Below are 17,541 nucleotides of genomic sequence, written 5' to 3'. Positions count from 1 at the left end.
CGCCCAAGCGCCCTCTCCCTCTGAGCAGAGCCCGGCCAGCTCCTTGGTATACACCCAAGCTAAGGGCAATGAAGCAAGAGGGGAGACGGCTAGAATGCAGGTGGAGGAAAACTCGTGCTGAGTCTGACCGAACACAGATAAGAGCCCACTATCGAGCCTACTCTGTGGCGGTGAGGGTGGCAGAGACAGTTCTTTTCCACCAGCATTGCATCTTCTCAGTGTCATCCAGCGGAGCTTTTCCGAGTGGTTCGCGGCCTGTTACATTCTGGGCCAGGGAGAGAGACGGTGGAACCCTCGGTAGCACGCTGTGACAAGTTTGCATGGCACTTTGAGGATAAAGTCGCTCAGATTCGTTATGGACACCACCATTAATGCAGTTCCATTGGTAGAGGCGTTCACAGCACCATCTGGTCCAATTTTATTGGATGAGTTTCAGTTACTGAGGCGTGAGGATGCGGACAAGGTGCTTGGCCAAGTCCGATCGACCACTTGTGTGCTTGACCCTTGCCTTTCCTGGCTTATTAAATCAAACAAGGAGGGGTTGTCCGGCTGGGTCCAGGAGGTTGTAAATTCCTCCTTGAGAGAGGGAGTGGTGCCTGCCGCTTTAAAAGAGGCAGTAATTAGGCCACTCCTGAAAAAGCCTAACCTGGACAACATCCCCTTCCTGGGCAAGGTGCTTGAGCGGGTGGTTGTAGGACAGCTCCAGGCACTCTTGAATGAAACGGATTATCGAGATCCATTTCAATCGGGCTTCAGGCCTGGTTTTGGAATGGAAACTGCCTTGGTCGCCCTGTGGGATGACTTCTGCCAGGAGAGGGACAGGGGGAATGCGACCCTGTTGATTCTCCTGGACCTCTCAGTGGCTTTTGATACCATCGACCATGGTATCCTTCTGGATAGGTTGTCTGGGTTAGGAGTTGGAGGCACTGCACTACAGTGGTTCCGCTCCTACTTGGATGGCCGATTCCAGAAGGTGGTGCTGGGGGATTATTGCTCTGTGCCATAGCAATTGTGCCATGGGGTTCCACAGGGCTCTATTTTATCCCCCATGCTGTTTAACATCTACATGAAACCACTGGGGGAGGTTATCCGGAGGTGTGGGCTGAGGTGCCATCAATATGCAGATGACACCCAGCTCTACCTCTCTTTCTCATCAAAACCAGGTGAGGCAGTGGCTGTTCTGAATCAGTGCCTGGGCACGGTAATGGACTGGATGAGAGCTAATAAACTGAAACTCAATCCAGACAAGACTGAGGTACTGTTAGTGGGTGGTTCGTCTGCCCGGCTAGGTGATATTCAACCTGTTCTGGAGGGGGTTGCACTCCCCCTAAAGGATCAGGTTCGTAGTTTGGGGGTGCTCTTGGGTCCAGAACTGTCACTTGAGGCACAGGTGAACTCAGTGGCACGGAGCACTTTTTATCGGCTTAGGTTGGTATACCAACTACGCCCTTATCTGGACAGCGATAGCCTAGCTACAGTTATCCATGCTCTGATAACTTTTCGTCTGGATTACTGCAATGCGTTATACGTGGGGCTGCCTTTGAAAACGGTCCGGAAACTTCAGCTGGTCCAAAATAGGGCAGCAAAATTGTTAACAGGGACTGGCCTGCGAGCTCGTATTACGCCAGTACTTTTCCAGCTGCACTGGCTGCCAGTCCATTTCCGGGCCCGATTCAAAGTGCTGGTGTTAACATTCAAAGCCCTTAACGGCTTGGGGCCAGGTTACCTGAAGGATCGCCTCCTCCCATATGTGCCTGCCCGGACCTTAAGATCATCAGCAGCGGCCCTTCTCCGTGAGCCCCTGCCAACAGAAGTGAGGCGGGTGGCTACTAGGAGGAGGGCTTTTTCTGCTGTGGCACCCCGGCTCTGGAATGAGCTCCCTAGTGAGGTTCGCCTGGCGCCTACAATGTATTCCTTTCGGTGCCAGGTGAAGACCTTTTTATTTTCCCAGGCATTTTAGCATTTTAGCTTTCTAAATTTTTATCTTTGCTGTTTTAAATCTGTATTTTAAACTCCTGCACTGCTGCTAGGTTTTATTGTGGTTGTATTGTTATATTGTGGTTTTAATGTTCTATATATTTTAAATTGTCTTATTGTGTGTTGTTTGGTTTTAATTTTTGTGAACCGCCCAGAGAGCTTCGGCTATGGGGCGGTATAGAAATGAGATAGATAGATAGATAGATAGATAGATAGATAGATAGATAGATAGATAGATAGTACAGCCATGGTGGGAGTTTCAGCAAGCTGAAGGGCAATGTACGAAAGTTTCAAATTAATAAACAGATGCTACTCAAAACCACACACACTTCTAGTTTAATATTCTTTTTTAATGAAACTAGAGCTGCATACAAAAACCTGCACATCTCCCCATCCCTTTCTCCATCTTCATCCCTGCCACCACCCCACACTGGATGGTCAGGAGTGGATGGGTTTGGCTCTATATTGTTACAATCACAGCACAGACAAAGCTGGAATAGAACAAATATGGAAGAGGAAAAACAAATCCACTTAGCACAGGGCTCAACATTCCCTTTCTACAGGCAGCCTGAACCGAGATAAAAAGCTATGATGTACCCTATTTCCCACTCATTCCCCACCCACCCTTATGCCCCACAGTTGCCCCAATATCGTAACACTACAGCAAAGAACAGGCTGCTCCTTTGACATCCTGGGAGCAGAGGCTACAGGCTGTAGAATTTCAGGCTTCTGTCCATGCCTGTTGAAGCAAGGAACTTAGCATGATGCCCAAAGGCTACTCCTGTTGTCAGACCGCTATGCTCTGTAGGAAGGAGATGGGACAGTCAGGTAAGAAATATTTAAGTATATGTTTTATTACCTCAGAAAAACCCAAACCAAGTACAGGTGCTAGCCCCCAGAACCAAGTGTCTGAAGCCAATACAGAGCCCCTCAAGAATGCTCCAGAAGCCATCAGCCTCTTACCTATGAAGTGGAGAACCTCTGTCCATTGCTTACAAATGTAGACCTGGACATCAGTGCCACCCAGGGCCAAATAGGTGCCACTCTGGTCAAATATCAGAGACTTCACCTAAAGAGAAGAGGCATTTGAGATACATGTGTCACAGTTCAGAAGCAGGCCAAGCCCAGTGCTCTCAAGCAGATGCAATAACCTCCACCCCATCTCAAGGAGGGCACCCCCCTAGCAGGGGGCAGTAGCTTTGTAGAGCTCAGCCAGCTATCAGAATGGTTCCATTAGGCTTCAAAAACAGAGGGGAGAAGCTGAGAATGTGAGTGGGTCCTGCCTGCAAAATAAAAAGCCAAGAAAGACAGGAACACAGGCCTGGTGGAGCAAGGAAGGTCACACAAACCTCAAAGTTATTGTCCAGCTGCAGTGTCTTAAAGTTCTTCAGCTTGCGCAGATCCCACAGTTTCACAGAGGAGTCATCAGCAGCAGTGGCCAGGTAGTACCCATTCTCAGAGAAGGCAATGCTAGTAATAGGGCCCGAGTGTCCTGGAAAGTTTGCTACGTTGGTCCGTTCCTGAGAAAAGCAAATCAGTGTTATGAGGCATGTTAATCTGCAGTACAGTGGAAAACCACAAGATGGCCTCATCCTATCTTCCCAGGAGATGCAAAGCTTTTCCACCTCCTCCTGCCTCCACAGTGAATTAAAAATGTGCGAGTTCCTCCTTCCTACAACATAATTCCTGCAAGGCATTTGGAGTTCAGCAAATCTTAGCAGTGAGAGCAGCAGGCGGGTGAACAGTTAAATTAAAACTGGGTCCCAAAAGGAGTTTAGAAGTGGATGAAAGACCAAAAAGAGTTTCAATAAAGGTCTTCCAAAGAGTTTTAGTTGATACAGTTTGTTGTGTCAATTAACACACTTTGGAAGCATCTTTTGATATAGGAGAACTTGCAATTGTGGCTCCTGAGGACAACTGGTTGAAATGGGTTGGACAATTTAACCACATTAATACGTTCTCTTTTGCCAGCTGCTTGGGGTTCACCTCTCTTATCTGGGGGAGCAGGCATTTTTGGAACTGCCTTTTTCAGGGGCTAAATGTGGATGAAGCCAAGCAGAGTTACACTTTCTCATAACATCAGTGTGAGATGCCTCGAACTAATGGTACATAATATGATTTTAATGACCCACCCACAAAAGTTGAAAACAGCAGCAAAAACAGTGTCGATCCTCTCAAGTTTCAGTCTCAATTCATTGAGATGAACTACGGGCCCATTCCCAGATAGTATCTATAGACACAATTTACAGGATCAAGTACCCAGAAAATAACAGAATGAAATTTAATAAGGATAAATGCCCAGTTCCGCACCTAGAAAAAAGAAACCAAATGCACAGTTACAAGATGGGGGATACATGGCTCAACAACACTACAAGCGAGAAGGATCTTGGAATTGTTGTCGATCACAAGCTGAATCTGAGCCAACAATGTGATGTGGCTGCAAAAAAGGCAAATGCTCTTTTGGGCTGCATTAATAGAAGCAGAAGGGGCCGCGGTGGCTTAGTGGTTAAGACGCTGAACTGCAGGCTGGAAGATCGGCAGGTCAGCAGTTTGAGACCCAAGTGCCGCGTGATGGAGTGAGCTCCCGTCTTCAGTCCCAGCTTCTGCCAACCTAGCAGTTTGAAAGCAAGAAATTGTAAGTACATAAATAGGTACCGCCTTGGCGGGAAAGGTAACAGCGTTCCGTGCACCTCGGTGTTCAGTCATGCCGGCCACATGACCACGGAAGCATCTTCGGACAGCGCTGGCTCTTCGGCTTAGAAACAGGGATGAGCACCGCACCCTAGAGTCGGACACGACTGGTTGGGGACACCTTTACCTTTAATAGAAGCATAGCTTCCAAATCCCGGGAAGGACTAGTTCTCCTCTACTCAGCACTGGTTAGGCCTCATCTGGAGTACTGTGTCCAGTTCTGGGTACCACACTTTAAGAAGGATGCAGACAAGCTGGGGAGGGTTCAGAGGAAGGCAACAAAGATGATCAGGGGACTGGAAACAAAGCCCTCTGAAGAGAGACTGAAAGAACTGGGCCTGTTCAGCCTTGAGAAGAGAAGACTGAGGGGAGATAGGATAGCGCTCTTCAAATATTTGAAAGGCTGTCACAGAGAGGAAGGCCAGCATCTCTTCTCAATCATCCCAGAATGCAAGACACAGAATAATGGGCTCAAGTTACAGGAAGCCAGATTCCGGCTGAACATCAGGAAAAACCTCCTGACTGTTAGAGCAATATGACCGACAATGGAACCAATTACCTAGGGAGGTAGTGGGCTCTCCCACCCTGGAGGCATTCAAGATGAGGCTGGACAGCCATCTGTCAGGGATGCTCTGACTTGGATTCCTGCATTGAGCAGGGGGTTGGACTTGATGGTCTTGTAGGCCCCTTCCAACCCTACTATTCTATGAATCTACCCTCAAGACACAATATGAAGCTCAAATTAAGCAAGAGGATGTATTGCTTTGCAAAGTTCACATAGAACAGCCAGAGAATACAACTATACACTTGGGCTGTTCTAAGTCTAGTCCACGCTCTAGAGAGGCTGTAGCAGTAACTCTTATGTATCCCTTTGCCCATATGGTTGTGAAAGCCAGACTCTATGGCAGGGGTCCCCAACATGGCACCTCCAGTGGAGCCTGCAAATGCGTCCAACATAGTGCCCACAGGCACCCGAAATGGTTTTTTGATTAAAAAACATATTTTCCATTTTTAGAATATATATACATGGATTTGTACAAAATGCATACAACTTCCTAGCAATTATACATGGGGTTCAACAAAAGTGGACAAAATATCCAAATAAGTATCCATTTGAAGGTTGCGTCTATATGCCACCTGTTCAAGTAACTGATAGCATTGTAAGGTCCTCAATCCATTGCATTATAGGAAATGAGTGCTTATCCTTCCAATCTTGTAATATTGGTATTTTAGCTGTCAAAATGGTGTAGAGAACCCATTTATGCTGACCATTTGTTAATTTCCATGAAGCCGGTAAATAATTTAAAAGAGCATATACATCAGTGAATATTATGGACCAGTACAAAAATTATCTGTGTAATAACCTCTCAAAAATAAACAACTACTGAACATTGCCAAAACATCAGTTTAAAAGAAGCATTAGCTGTACTGCACCACCAGGAATTAGCCAAGTTAGACAATCCCTTATTAAAGAGACGTGGTGGTGTCCAATAGAACAAAAGTTGCTGAATAAGATGCAGCCTGAGATCCATAGATGCGACAGGTAGACGCCAAAATAGTGATCCAGTGATTAGGCATTTTGTCATGATGCCCACAGCATGGTCTCAAATTCCCAAATGTGCCCACAGGTCCAAAAAGGTTGGAGACTCCTGCTCTATGGAATTTCTCACTCAATAGTCTTGACAGAAATAATGATAGCATTTAGCATTTATTTAGCACGTTAGAATACTCTAAATACTTCATTACCCATTGTCCTGTATATTTAGAAACTTTCCTTACCTTCAAGTCCCAGATCTTAATCTGAGAGTCCATTGTTCCTGTCCCAAAAATAAGCCCATCAGGATGGAACTGAGCACAGGTGAGAGCTGCAGAAAGAGATAATACTGGATCACAACAAAGCTGAGAGGGAGAAAGTGACCCCCCCCCCACCAGCCTTCTCCCTCCCATGAATCAAACTCATTGAACCTGCAGAATCTCTGCTCTCCCAAGCATGTTTCACAGTAGTCCCAGGTTTAGATGCAAAATGCAGAACCCTTACCACAGCCAGAAGTTTCATCTGTGACCTTGGTGAGAACACGGCCAGTCTGGATGTCAGAAAAGGCCCAATACTGAAAGAGAGAAAAGGCTGAGTATTTGTATATGTCAGGGGTAACAAACCAATTTGAGGTGGGGAGCTGAACTGCCCTCCATAGGTCCGATGACTTCAGTGGGCATGATGTCATTACCCCACCCTTATCCATTTTGTCATTCTCCGTTCTGTGCCTCCCTCAGCATGAAGAAAGGGACTTGGCCGGCACACAAAAGGGTTCAGATGGCGGTGGGAAGAGCAGCCATTCCTCTCAACACTAGCCACTTGAGATAACAGTGTGGATTCCTCCAGGAGGTGGGGCTTGGAGGCCAAGCCCTGCTCCCTGGAGGAACTCATGGAGGCTCTGCTCCCTGATATATGGCAAAATGCTATTCCAAAAAGCTTTGACTGATTTTGGTTTGTGTACTGTTTTATGTTGATCTCTTTGGGTTTTTAATGCTGATATTTGTATGTTTTAACTGTGATTTGGATTGTTTTACTGCTGTTTTATATCTCAGGTCAGCCAGCTGAAGAATTTTTATTTACAAAACAGGATATAAAATAGAAATAAGACACTAGAACACCCCCACCTCCCAATCCCATTTTGCAAGTGCTGTTTTGTGATAACCTCAGCATGAAGACCTTACAAGTTACACAATTTAGACATGAATCTCTGGCTTCAATCTCACCTGGTCATCAGAGGAGCTCAGCAGGTAATCGCCTGTGGCGTGGAGACTCAGTCCTGTTACAGCACTCTCATGGGCACGCACAACCTGCACGCATGAAGCACTGGGAACTGACCAGATCCGGATAGTGGCATCTGGAGAAGCTGAAAACACTAGTTCCTGGAGTGGGGAGAGAAGATAGTCTGGGAATTAGACCAAAGCAAGGGTTTTGGTTTTGTTTAATTCAGAAACAGCAAGAGAAGCCAAGTCCTGTATCATATATAGGCAACCCATGTAGCCTATTTCCCTTATGTATGAAGGGATCCCAAGAGAAATCATACAGTTGCTTCAGGGAGGTGCAAAATCAATCAAGGATGACATGCTCTCAAAGGAGGGAAAAATGCAGATGGCAAACTATGGTCCTTACCTGGGATGGGTGGAACACTACGCTGGTGACCTTCTTGGTGTGACCTTTCAGAGTTGCCAGGATTTGCTCTGAGCTCTTGTCAAAGACAACAACATTTTTATCAGCTCCACCTGGAAAACAAAGAAGGAACCGAGAGACCAGAAGGGTTCAGCACTCAGAATCGAGATGGCCAAGTGAAAAAGAGCACCCTACATTCAATCAGCTCTTTCCTGGAACTCATGCTGGCAGAGTATTGTCCAGAGCCATACTGATTGTGTAGCCTCATGGAACGAGGACTTCAGAAAAATAAGGCCAGTGTCCCAAACTACTCAGCTTTCAGAGCCAAGCACGGAGCAAAGAGAAGAGATGCCTTCTGTAGAGAGGAAAGCGCCCTGCCCATGGGTGACACTATCCTAGCACTGAGATACCCTGGAAAGGAGCTGACCGCAGGATCCTTAACAAACCTGTGAGGATCTTGTTGGTGTCGGAAGGACACAGGTCGAGAGCAAGGATGCCAGGGATGCTGGCGCTGTGCAGTCCCTGTTCAAAAGCAACAGTATTGGCATTAACATCAGGCCTAAGGAGGCGAAAGGCCCTACTGCTTAAACTCATCAACTGCCAAGCTTTGTAGGGAAAAGCTCTTACAAAAGATGACTGTCTCCAGGCTTTATCCCAAACTTTTCTGTTTGTTGGTGCCCCTGATAGAACAAGCAGTTTCTCTTCTTGTTTCAACAAGAATCTGTGGCAGATGTGCCACTGTAAACTCTGCCCCAAGCTTGCAAGATCAGTAACAAAAGCAAAATAAAAATAAAAATGGGGATCCTGTTATCTATAGCAAGGCCATTCAATTCCATTGTATAATAAAATGATGGAATCAAGCTTGAAACTACTCCAGAAATGAGAGAAGAAACAATCCTCAACAACATGTCAGCACACTGGTCTGGCCTAAGCAGCAAAGTACTGCTAATCTGGAGCGGGGGAGGGGGGGAGCAACGTCATTAAGAATTCCACATTTCTGAAGTTGACAAAAACTCCGAAGCTCAGAGCCTTCCTACTCCAGGCTGGATTGCTACAGAACGTGGATAAAGCTTAGAGCAATGATTAGCTGATGGCAGAGTTGTTTAGATAGGCCCCATCAGGCTGCAGAGAGGATGCTCAATGGCACTCTTATTAAAATTTAGGAAGCCTCTAGCTTAGAGCACATGATGCCTCAGGGGCAGCCTTCCCAATCCTGATCACCATATACTTACCACATGTGAAGCCACCTGCCGGTACCTGCTTAATTCTTCTGGCTTCACCAGCTCCTCTGGCACAGTCTTCCCTCTCTGCCAAAAAGACCAAACAGAAATCATCCACCTGGAACAGGGGCACCCCATCAATCCAGGATAGGAAACGACACCTTTGCAGTTCTCATGCTAACAGAATTTTTATACACACACACACACACCAGAATCACTCAGCACTCCCCTCCTGCAGACTTTTGAGAAAGGGGCACTCACCTTTTTACGCTCCGTGGTCAGCACCGTGGCTTTGTCTTGAAGCTGCAAGGCAGAACAGCATTAGGAGAAGCCAGATTCAAATAAGACATGTTAGTGCACAGACTGGCAGGGAATAATGTCAAACCCTGCAGCTGTAATGTAGAAAGAAAGGAAGGCACAACGGTGTTCCTATAAACACAGCCAGCTCTAAAGCTTGAACAGGTGAATCACAGTTGTATGTCTAGAGCAAGTTGGCAACTTCATGAGGTCTGGGGGTCATTTTCACTCCACCGACCACCCCCACCCTGAAGTCTGCTGGGTGGCTTGAAAATGAGTTTATTTTTCAGGAGGAAAAAGGTGCCTCTAGCACTATGGAGTGCCAAAAGGGTCAACAAGTTGACCCATTTGGCACTCCATAGTGCTGTAGGTGCCGCTTATTTGCCTAAGAACTTTTTCCAGGGTGCAGGGGGCTGCACAGGCAGGCCATGTGTTACCCACTCCTAATCTAGAACAAGGACTGGATGGCAAATCCTGAGCCAAGGATATTTCTTACCTTCTGGATAATCTCTGGGGTCATTCCTGCCAGCTCTCCTAGGTCCATTGGTTCACCAGCACCCTGTAAAAAGAAGAGGAATATGTTAGTCCAGAAAACGAAGATGGAGCATGAAGGGAATTATGGACAGATACACATGTGGAACTTACCACAGCATTGGGCTGTGAAGAAGGTACAGCCTGGGGAACAATGAGGCCAGCCTGGGGTTTCAGAGTTGCCAAAGCTGAAGAGAGAGTCACAAAATAATTTGGCAGGTTAAAATACAGCTGGCACAATGGACTCTTCCTCTGGACACCACCCAAGGAGTATTTAATCTTCTTGGGGTTTTACCTTCTCTTGCAGCAGTGACCTCTTTAGTGAGACGGGCAATAACACGGCAGGCAGCGTCATGCTGGTACAGTGCGTGAGACAGCTCCTGGCGTGTGGTCTGCAGCTGCTGGCGTAGCGTGAAACTGTGCAGCATGACAGCATCCTGAAGGAGGTCGATCAGTATATTAGTAGATTTCTGGCACACTGGCCATGATCACACATAATAAGCCAGGAATCCTGACTTTCCATGAACAAGCAGCATGCTAGTGCGTGCAGCCTGTCTGCTCCTGCTTCAGTCCTCCTACTTACATGATCAGGTAGACAAACTAGAAATTGATAGGTTCTCCTGACATCTGAACCCAAGATTCTGGGTTGCTGCTCTCAAATAAGCCATAATTCATAACCCAACAAACCAGGGGTTGTTGTTAGCTTATGAATCCTGGCTTGTTTGTGAGCAACAAACCAGCATCCTGGATTCAGACTATTTTTGGTTTGGTTTTCCTGCTTGCAGGAGAAACAAAGTGAGAGCAAACAGGATTGTGTACAAGCATTCTGCTTGTTCATGGTAAACTAGGATTTTTATTTTTTATTGTGTAAGTAAATTATAGAGTTTACAAATATATTTTTATTTGCAGTGGTAACAAAAAACAGAAAAAGAAAAAAAAAGGATAAATTCAGATAATGAAACATCAATATACAGTAATCATTAACATCTCCCTTGATAGAGGGAAAAGAAAAAAGAATGAAAGAAAACACAAGGCGGGGAAGATTAACATTTCAACTATACACGTTAATATAAGCAGTCCATATATCTAATTAAGCATCTAGACTTTGGCGGTTGTAGAAGATATGCTCAAACGCAGAAATAGCAGTAAGCTCTTCAGTCCATTGAGTAATTTTTCCTTCCAAGCCTGGAGTCTAAGTCTCTTTGCAACTGTAAAGACTGGTAAACCAGGATAAGCCAAGAAACCTAGCTATAATTATGTGTGAACACGGCCAGTGACAGCTAGGTCATATTTCACCAGACACTGAAGCAGATTCTTTGACATCTGAGCAGAACAGTGAGTCTATTGTTTTTTCTGAAGGAGGAAGCCACTCTTGGCTCAGAAGCCTCCTTCCTTCCATCCTGATGAAATTCCCCAACCCAGCAAGTACTTGCTTTCTGCCGCTCTAAGCTAGACAGGAAGCTCAGCGCACCTGAAATCAGGGAGGAATGCCTTGAGAAAATATTTCCTGTTTCATCACTGCAGTGAACACAAGAGGAAGTTCTGCCATCTAATACTGGAGGGGGGGGGGAAATACTTACCCATTCATCTTGAAGCGCCTTCAGAATGGCTGGAATACTAGTAGCAGAAGGTGGCTTTGGCCGAATGGGGTGGGCAACTGTAAATGACAGGTACATGGAAACATGAACTCCAGAAAGAGCCCCAACATCATCCCTACTGTCTCACAAATCTGCCACCAAGCCTTTAAACCACATGTCCCCTAAACAGTGGCACACAAAGGTTGATTGCTCCTCCTGCTGCAGTTCACAAATGACAGGCTTGCCGTTATCCATTTTCTCATACCAGCCATGCACTGGAATGAAAAGTAGAGGCAATACAAGAAAGAACTCCATGCCACAGGCATTGAGCCAGACGGAAAGAGCAGCAGGGAGACTGAGAAGAAGGGAGTGTGGGGAGGAAAAAGTAGTTGAAGCTACTGAAAAGTGTCTGATGTCGCTTTGTCAAATTAAGAGTTATGCATGTGGCCCTTTGATTTAACACAATGGCTGCTTAGAATGCATCTGAAGAAACCTTCCCTTTGCCTATAGTCTAGGTCCTAGACCCATTCAGAGCCTCATTTGGCCCTGATGCTTTTAGAATTTGCCCTATTAAGACCATGGAACCAGTGAAGCATTCTTAGAGGGACTGTGCTAATGCAAAAGCATCTGATTTGCCCTTCCCAATTCTTCCACATGCTAGCCCAGCTCTTAGATTATCATTTGCAATAAAAAAGAGGTAGCAGCTAGACCATACTGTGTCAAAAACACTGGAGAGGTTCCTTTGAAATCTGGCCATAATGCTGCATTTCAAAATGGTGCAGGCTTCAACAGCTTCAGAAAAAAGTAACTTATCCGGTGACCTCATAACATCCTGGTTCCACAGGGGTAGGGAACCTGCCCCCCCCATGTTTTGAACTACAACTCCCATAATTCATGACCTGTTGCGATGCTGGCTGGGGCCAATGGGCATTGTAGCCCAAAACATCTGGAAAGCACCAGGTGGCCTACCCCTGATCTTGAGGCTGTAGTTGTTACATGGTTGTCCTCTCTGCTCAAGCATGACATTTTTCTATCAGCCAGCAATCAGACTTCAAGAATTTCCCCCGAAGGTCTTAACAGGAGAGGAGTAAGTTTAGGAACTCTACACTCAGCGTATCAGACAGGTGGGAACCTTGAGATACTCTGGCTCTTCTGACCCTCCTCACCTTTGATATCTATCAGCTGCTCTTCAGACAGTGGCTGGTTGTTGACTGGGTCAGTCCCATTCTCTGCAATATACTTCTCAATCAGTCTGCGCTCATAGACATGGTTTGAGACTGGAGACACACAGGGATGCTCAGGCACCTCATTTGAAACTAAAAAAAAGACAGAGGTAAGGACTGACACAAAAAATTTAAATGCCCACATCTATCACAGCAACCTGGGTGCTAGAGAAAATAAAGAATCCCAATGCACTTGAACACCGAGTAGAGACACGAATCGGGGATCTCCCTTAGTAATCCTGTCACTGAGGGAAGCACGCGTGCACGCACACTCTTAAAACTGTGGCATGAGTAAGCATTCAATCAGACTGAACAAGATACCTATAAGAAGTATCCCTTCTGGGCACCTACCAAAGAAAGATATTATTTTTCTAGAGATATACAGATAAACCCACACGCACACATATAGGCACACACACTATAAATATATACACACACGCACACTATGGGTTGGTGCCAGATTACGTTAATTGAGCTTAGTTTCCATTGAATTTCAACTAAATGAAATCAATGGGACTTAAGTCACAACTCACTGATCGCTTTATTACAATGAAACCCAAGTTAAATTGACCTAGTCTGGACACAGCCCTATAAAAGACATCTGCTAGATACCACTCCACAATGGCTGGGTTTTACCTTTCAGCCAACCCATTACATCTTTGTCAGAGTAGCACACACATTAGAAGAGTTTACCAACTAGCAGCCTGATCCTGAGGGGCTGCATTAAATGTGCAAATCTGATTGATCTTGCCTTGTGAGGTCAATAGACGCTACAGGTTTCCCACCCTGCAAGTGATGAGGCAGGGCCCTGAGAAGTTACAACATGGATAGGTATTCCTACACGTTAAGGGTGAGAAGTTAATACAGGAATGCTGTTTGTGTTACACTGCCCCTAACGTGCAGACCCACACTCAGAGAAGGCGATTACAGAGGTATTCAAATCATGTTCCAGGAACCCTGGGATTCTTTGAAAAGTTACAAGGGGCTTCTCAAGGAAGAGACCAGCAATGGAAAACAAGTTCTCCTGAAAGACAGTATGCTTACCCTCATGATCTCCTTCTGCATTGCATAGCCACAGAGAAGTGTTGGGTGTATTACAGGGAGCATTCTAAATTCACACAGGAGAACTAAGAGTCCTGGCCTATGCTCCATCTGAACTGACTGTATACCTTAGAACAGCCTTCCCCAACCTGGTGCCCTCCACATGTGCTGGACTATAACCCCCATTATCCCTGACCATTGGCCAGGCTGGCTGGGGATGATGGGACTGTAACCCAACATAGCTGGAGGGTAAAAGGTTGGGGAAGGCTGCCTTAGAACACATCAACATGGGAAAGACCCCTCGAAGATCCAAAGTTTGAAAAACACTGGGTTAGTGGAGCCTTTGAATGTGGAAAGGTGGCAAAGAATTTTTTTAAATAATATGAATATATAATGACTGAACACAGCACAGCATGTGTTTGCAAGTGCTTGTATCATCTATTTAGGTACGTTCTCTGGCAAACACAGGCTTTTTGCCACATAATGTCTGAATTCACATGCCACATTCACATGCATCAGGTGTATAGTGGGCTATTACCTGATTAAAGAAATCTTAGCTGATCAACAGTATGGGTTTAAACTGGTTACTTGGTTAAATGTGTATTTGCCAATGAATGAACAATTCTGAAGAAAAGGCATGAGTTTTGTTTTTAGATCCAGGTGGGGATTCTCTTTCCACCTGAGGGCTGAATTCAATTTTGGAGAAGCTCTGGGCAGGCTGCATTCCACTGATGAGCAGGGCCAAAGGCAAAGGAGGAGGAACCAAAGACAAAAGGGGTGGGGCTAAAAATACAAAAATACCAGCATACTGTAACTTATAGCTCTCACTGCCAGTAACTAAGCATTAGGGGAGGCATCCTAACCTTTTAGAATAGGGAAAAAAACTGTACAAAAGCCCAGGATACCATCAAATGATTGGTGGCTGGGAGAAAGGGATGCGACCATCTGGAGAATCCCAGAGGGCCAGACGGGGGCACCCAGAGGGGCGGATTTGACCTCCGGGTCTGAGGGTCACCATCTGTTTTAAATAATGCCTGCACATACTGCAATACACAACAGCTTAGAAAATGCATTCCTTCCAGTGAGAGATAATGGAATGCAGCCTTGCCAAATCTGTTGCCCCCCAAACGTTTTGGACTACAGCTCCCATCATCCCTCATCACTGGTTATGCTGGCTGGAGCTGATAGGAATGATGGGAATTAGGGACACATTTTTAAAGTTGGATCAAGGAATTAAAAATGTATTATTTTGACAAAGTAAGTATTGCAGCCCTGCCTTATACAAAATGGGAATAGGTGCATGAAGTATCTTAAAGGGTCAACTCATGGGTCTTCTAGATCATTCACACTTCATGGTAAAACTGCAAAGTTACAAACAAAACAGGGCTCTGGAATCTAGAATCATTGAAAACCTAAATACTGCTCCACAAAGAGCATTTTTAAAGTGATGCAGACTGCACCCAAATGTGCAATTTGGGAGACGTTATGTTTCAAGATGCATTATTATGAAAAGATGTGTTTGAGAAGGTGTGTTTCCACCATTAAAAATAACTCCAATAAGGTTTCTTCATTACAGTTGTAAAGTAATGATAAACTAGAGTTTAAATGACAGTTTGATCAAAAAAGTTAATTAGAGGCTGATGCATGCAGAAAGTGGAGGGGGGATGGTCCTATATGATCATGGAATCCTTGGCTTATTAAAGGTTCAGTGTTAAGATTAAAAGTGAACATGTGAATAAAGCAAATCAAGTGTATTCTAGTAGCTCAGTTGATAAAGTTGAACCTAGTTTCACACTACAGGGCTCACACATTCCCTTCCATATGTCAAGTGGATGTGGGGAGGGGGCCATGCAAGCTAGCCCCACCCACCATCATTGTGCACTGCTGCCACACTGCCCCCAATGTTCACTGGAAGGCCAAGGTCCCTCTTTGTGTGTAGGAGCTCTCAGCATGTACATTTGTATATGCAAAGAACTCCTCCTGATGAATGTCAAACAGGTTTGTTATGAAAGTATGGCAGCAGTGTGCAGGGCTAGTCCACACAGCCCCCTCTCCATGTTCACTGAATACATGGAATGGGTCATATGTACTCCTGTACTGTAACACTAATTTGGCAACTTCTCCATGTGAAAAACAGGAACAGCTGCAGAGCCATTCTGAAGTTATTAACAAATCCTGTAAAACACTATTTACAGCCTCAAATGCTACTTATGTTAATAACTTAGGGTGCAATCCTATGCCTGTTTAGACAGAAGAAAGTCCTACAACTCCCAGGATTCCGCAGCCAGCCATGTTGGCTGGGGACTGCTGGGAGTTGTAGGACTTCCTTCTGTCTAAACAGGAATAGGATTGCACTCTTAGTAATTACTTAGAACTAGAACTAAACAGTTATTAAAGATGATTTAGCAATAGAACCTTGTGTCATAGTAAAAGCATTGGTCAAAAATTGCCAGGAACCCTTTAAATATAAGATACCCTGTCTTAAGGCAGAGCTTGGACTAGATAGGACCCAGGGGGTCCTATCTCATCTCTGAACCTATAGATCAGAGTAACTCATTGCTTTTTGTTGCCAAAAGCAAAAAGGCCATGAATCTGAAACCAGGGATAAGCAAGCTATTTAAGCACACTAGTCCACAACTTTGGGCCCTCAAGAAGACAACTGGCAACAAAGAGTTTTACAGGTTCAAGATACAACAGCCCAGCCCTAACAGATATCCAAGGTTAGTATGGGTACATGTGCATGAATGCGTGTGCGAACAAGTGAAAGCATGCAGAAGCCCAGCCCAAGGCTGATCTCTTCCACCACAGGGTACTTCTAAGTGGACAGTCCTAAAGAGTACCTCTGAGGTCATAGAATCACAGAGTTAGAGGGGGTCTTTCAGACCATCTAGTCCAGCCCCCTTGCTCAGTGCAGGAAATCCAGAGCTAAAGTATTCCCAACAGATGGTTGTCCAGCCTCTGTCTGAAGATCTCCAGCAAGGGAGAGACCACCACCATGGTAAGTGTGTTTAGTTTTGCAATGTAGATGATTGAGGCTCAATCACTCAGGCTGCGAACCTAACCATGCTTTCCAAGGAGTAAGTTGCTTCAGGCCCAGTAGGGCTTATTTCTGAAAAACCATGCACAGAAGTGTACTGTGGTATGTCACAAGCACCTGGCTTCCCTCCAAATACTGACAAGCAAAAGCCTTAGGAAACCGTCAGAGCTACTGCAGCATAGGGGCTAAGAGACGGACCCAGAAGTCAGGAAGTCCTCAGTTCAAATCCTGCCTCCGACATGAACTCACGAGGTAACCTTAGGCAAGCCGCCACTCTTTCTCTCAGCCTCAGTTCTTCCATGTGTAATACGGGGGATAATGATAGTGACTTACCTTACAGGGGTTGCTGTAAGGATTAGAACTAGGTAATGTACATGAAGAGCTAGGAACACTGGAGAGCGCACAAATGTTTAAGTGTAGCTGCTGTTACCAAAAGAGAAATCCCCATCCCGATCCCTCTTTTTCCCACCCGCCGCATGAGGCCGTCCACTCTGCCCGGCCGCAAGGAGACGCGAGGGAGGAAAAGAACGTGAGCGAAGGAGAAAGCGGATCACTCACTGGAGCAGATGAGGGACATGGCGAGCGCCTCCCCGGGATATGCCCCACGGCTGCTTCCGGGCCACGAGACCGAGGAGCGCGATTCTGCTTCCGGTAGCCCGGTCCAGCTCCTTTAAACTCTATCTCATGCCAGGCCGCCGCGCGCGCGAAACGGAGTTCCTCCCCCGGCTCCTCTTCCTCCCGCCCCCTCCCGCATGCGCTTCAAAAGCACCGAGCCGCCGCAAGGCCTAAC

The 17,541-nt window shown here is 45.8% G+C and overlaps 1 protein-coding gene across 1 annotated transcript; it reads right to left on the bottom strand.

The window, feature by feature from the left end:
• Positions 1-2,297: 2,297 nt before the first annotated feature.
• Positions 2,298-17,512, bottom strand: PRPF19 (pre-mRNA processing factor 19). The gene is made up of 16 exons (XM_084859276.1): positions 17,310-17,512; positions 12,617-12,766; positions 11,454-11,530; positions 10,169-10,310; positions 9,988-10,061; positions 9,839-9,901; positions 9,307-9,348; positions 9,058-9,132; positions 8,272-8,347; positions 7,829-7,938; positions 7,426-7,581; positions 6,707-6,776; positions 6,448-6,533; positions 3,327-3,497; positions 2,941-3,046; positions 2,298-2,779 (listed from the first exon to the last, which is right to left on the bottom strand). The coding sequence occupies exons 1-16, from the start codon at positions 17,326-17,328 to the stop codon at positions 2,682-2,684; spliced, it is 1,515 nt and encodes a 504-aa protein (XP_084715402.1). The 5' UTR covers positions 17,329-17,512; the 3' UTR covers positions 2,298-2,681.
• Between the last annotated feature and the right edge of the window lie 29 nt (positions 17,513-17,541).

The sequence above is a fragment of the Heloderma suspectum genome, chromosome 1 (assembly GCF_057233095.1).
Source record: "Heloderma suspectum isolate Gila_16-S chromosome 1, 16-S_ref, whole genome shotgun sequence".
In the NCBI taxonomy this organism is placed as follows: Eukaryota; Metazoa; Chordata; class Lepidosauria; order Squamata; family Helodermatidae; genus Heloderma; species Heloderma suspectum.
This window is presented reverse-complemented; position numbering and strand designations above follow the sequence as displayed.

What these genes read in the sequence shown, in the direction of transcription:
- PRPF19 (XM_084859276.1), bottom strand. An exon ending in CACCAACAAGATCCTCACAG is followed by an intron (nt 7,939 to 8,271) that starts GTTTGTTAAGGA and finishes TTTGTTTTCCAG; the next exon opens with GTGGAGCTGATAAAAATGTT. An exon ending in AGATGAAACTTCTGGCTGTG is followed by an intron (nt 6,534 to 6,706) that starts GTAAGGGTTCTG and finishes CTCTTTCTGCAG; the next exon opens with CTCTCACCTGTGCTCAGTTC.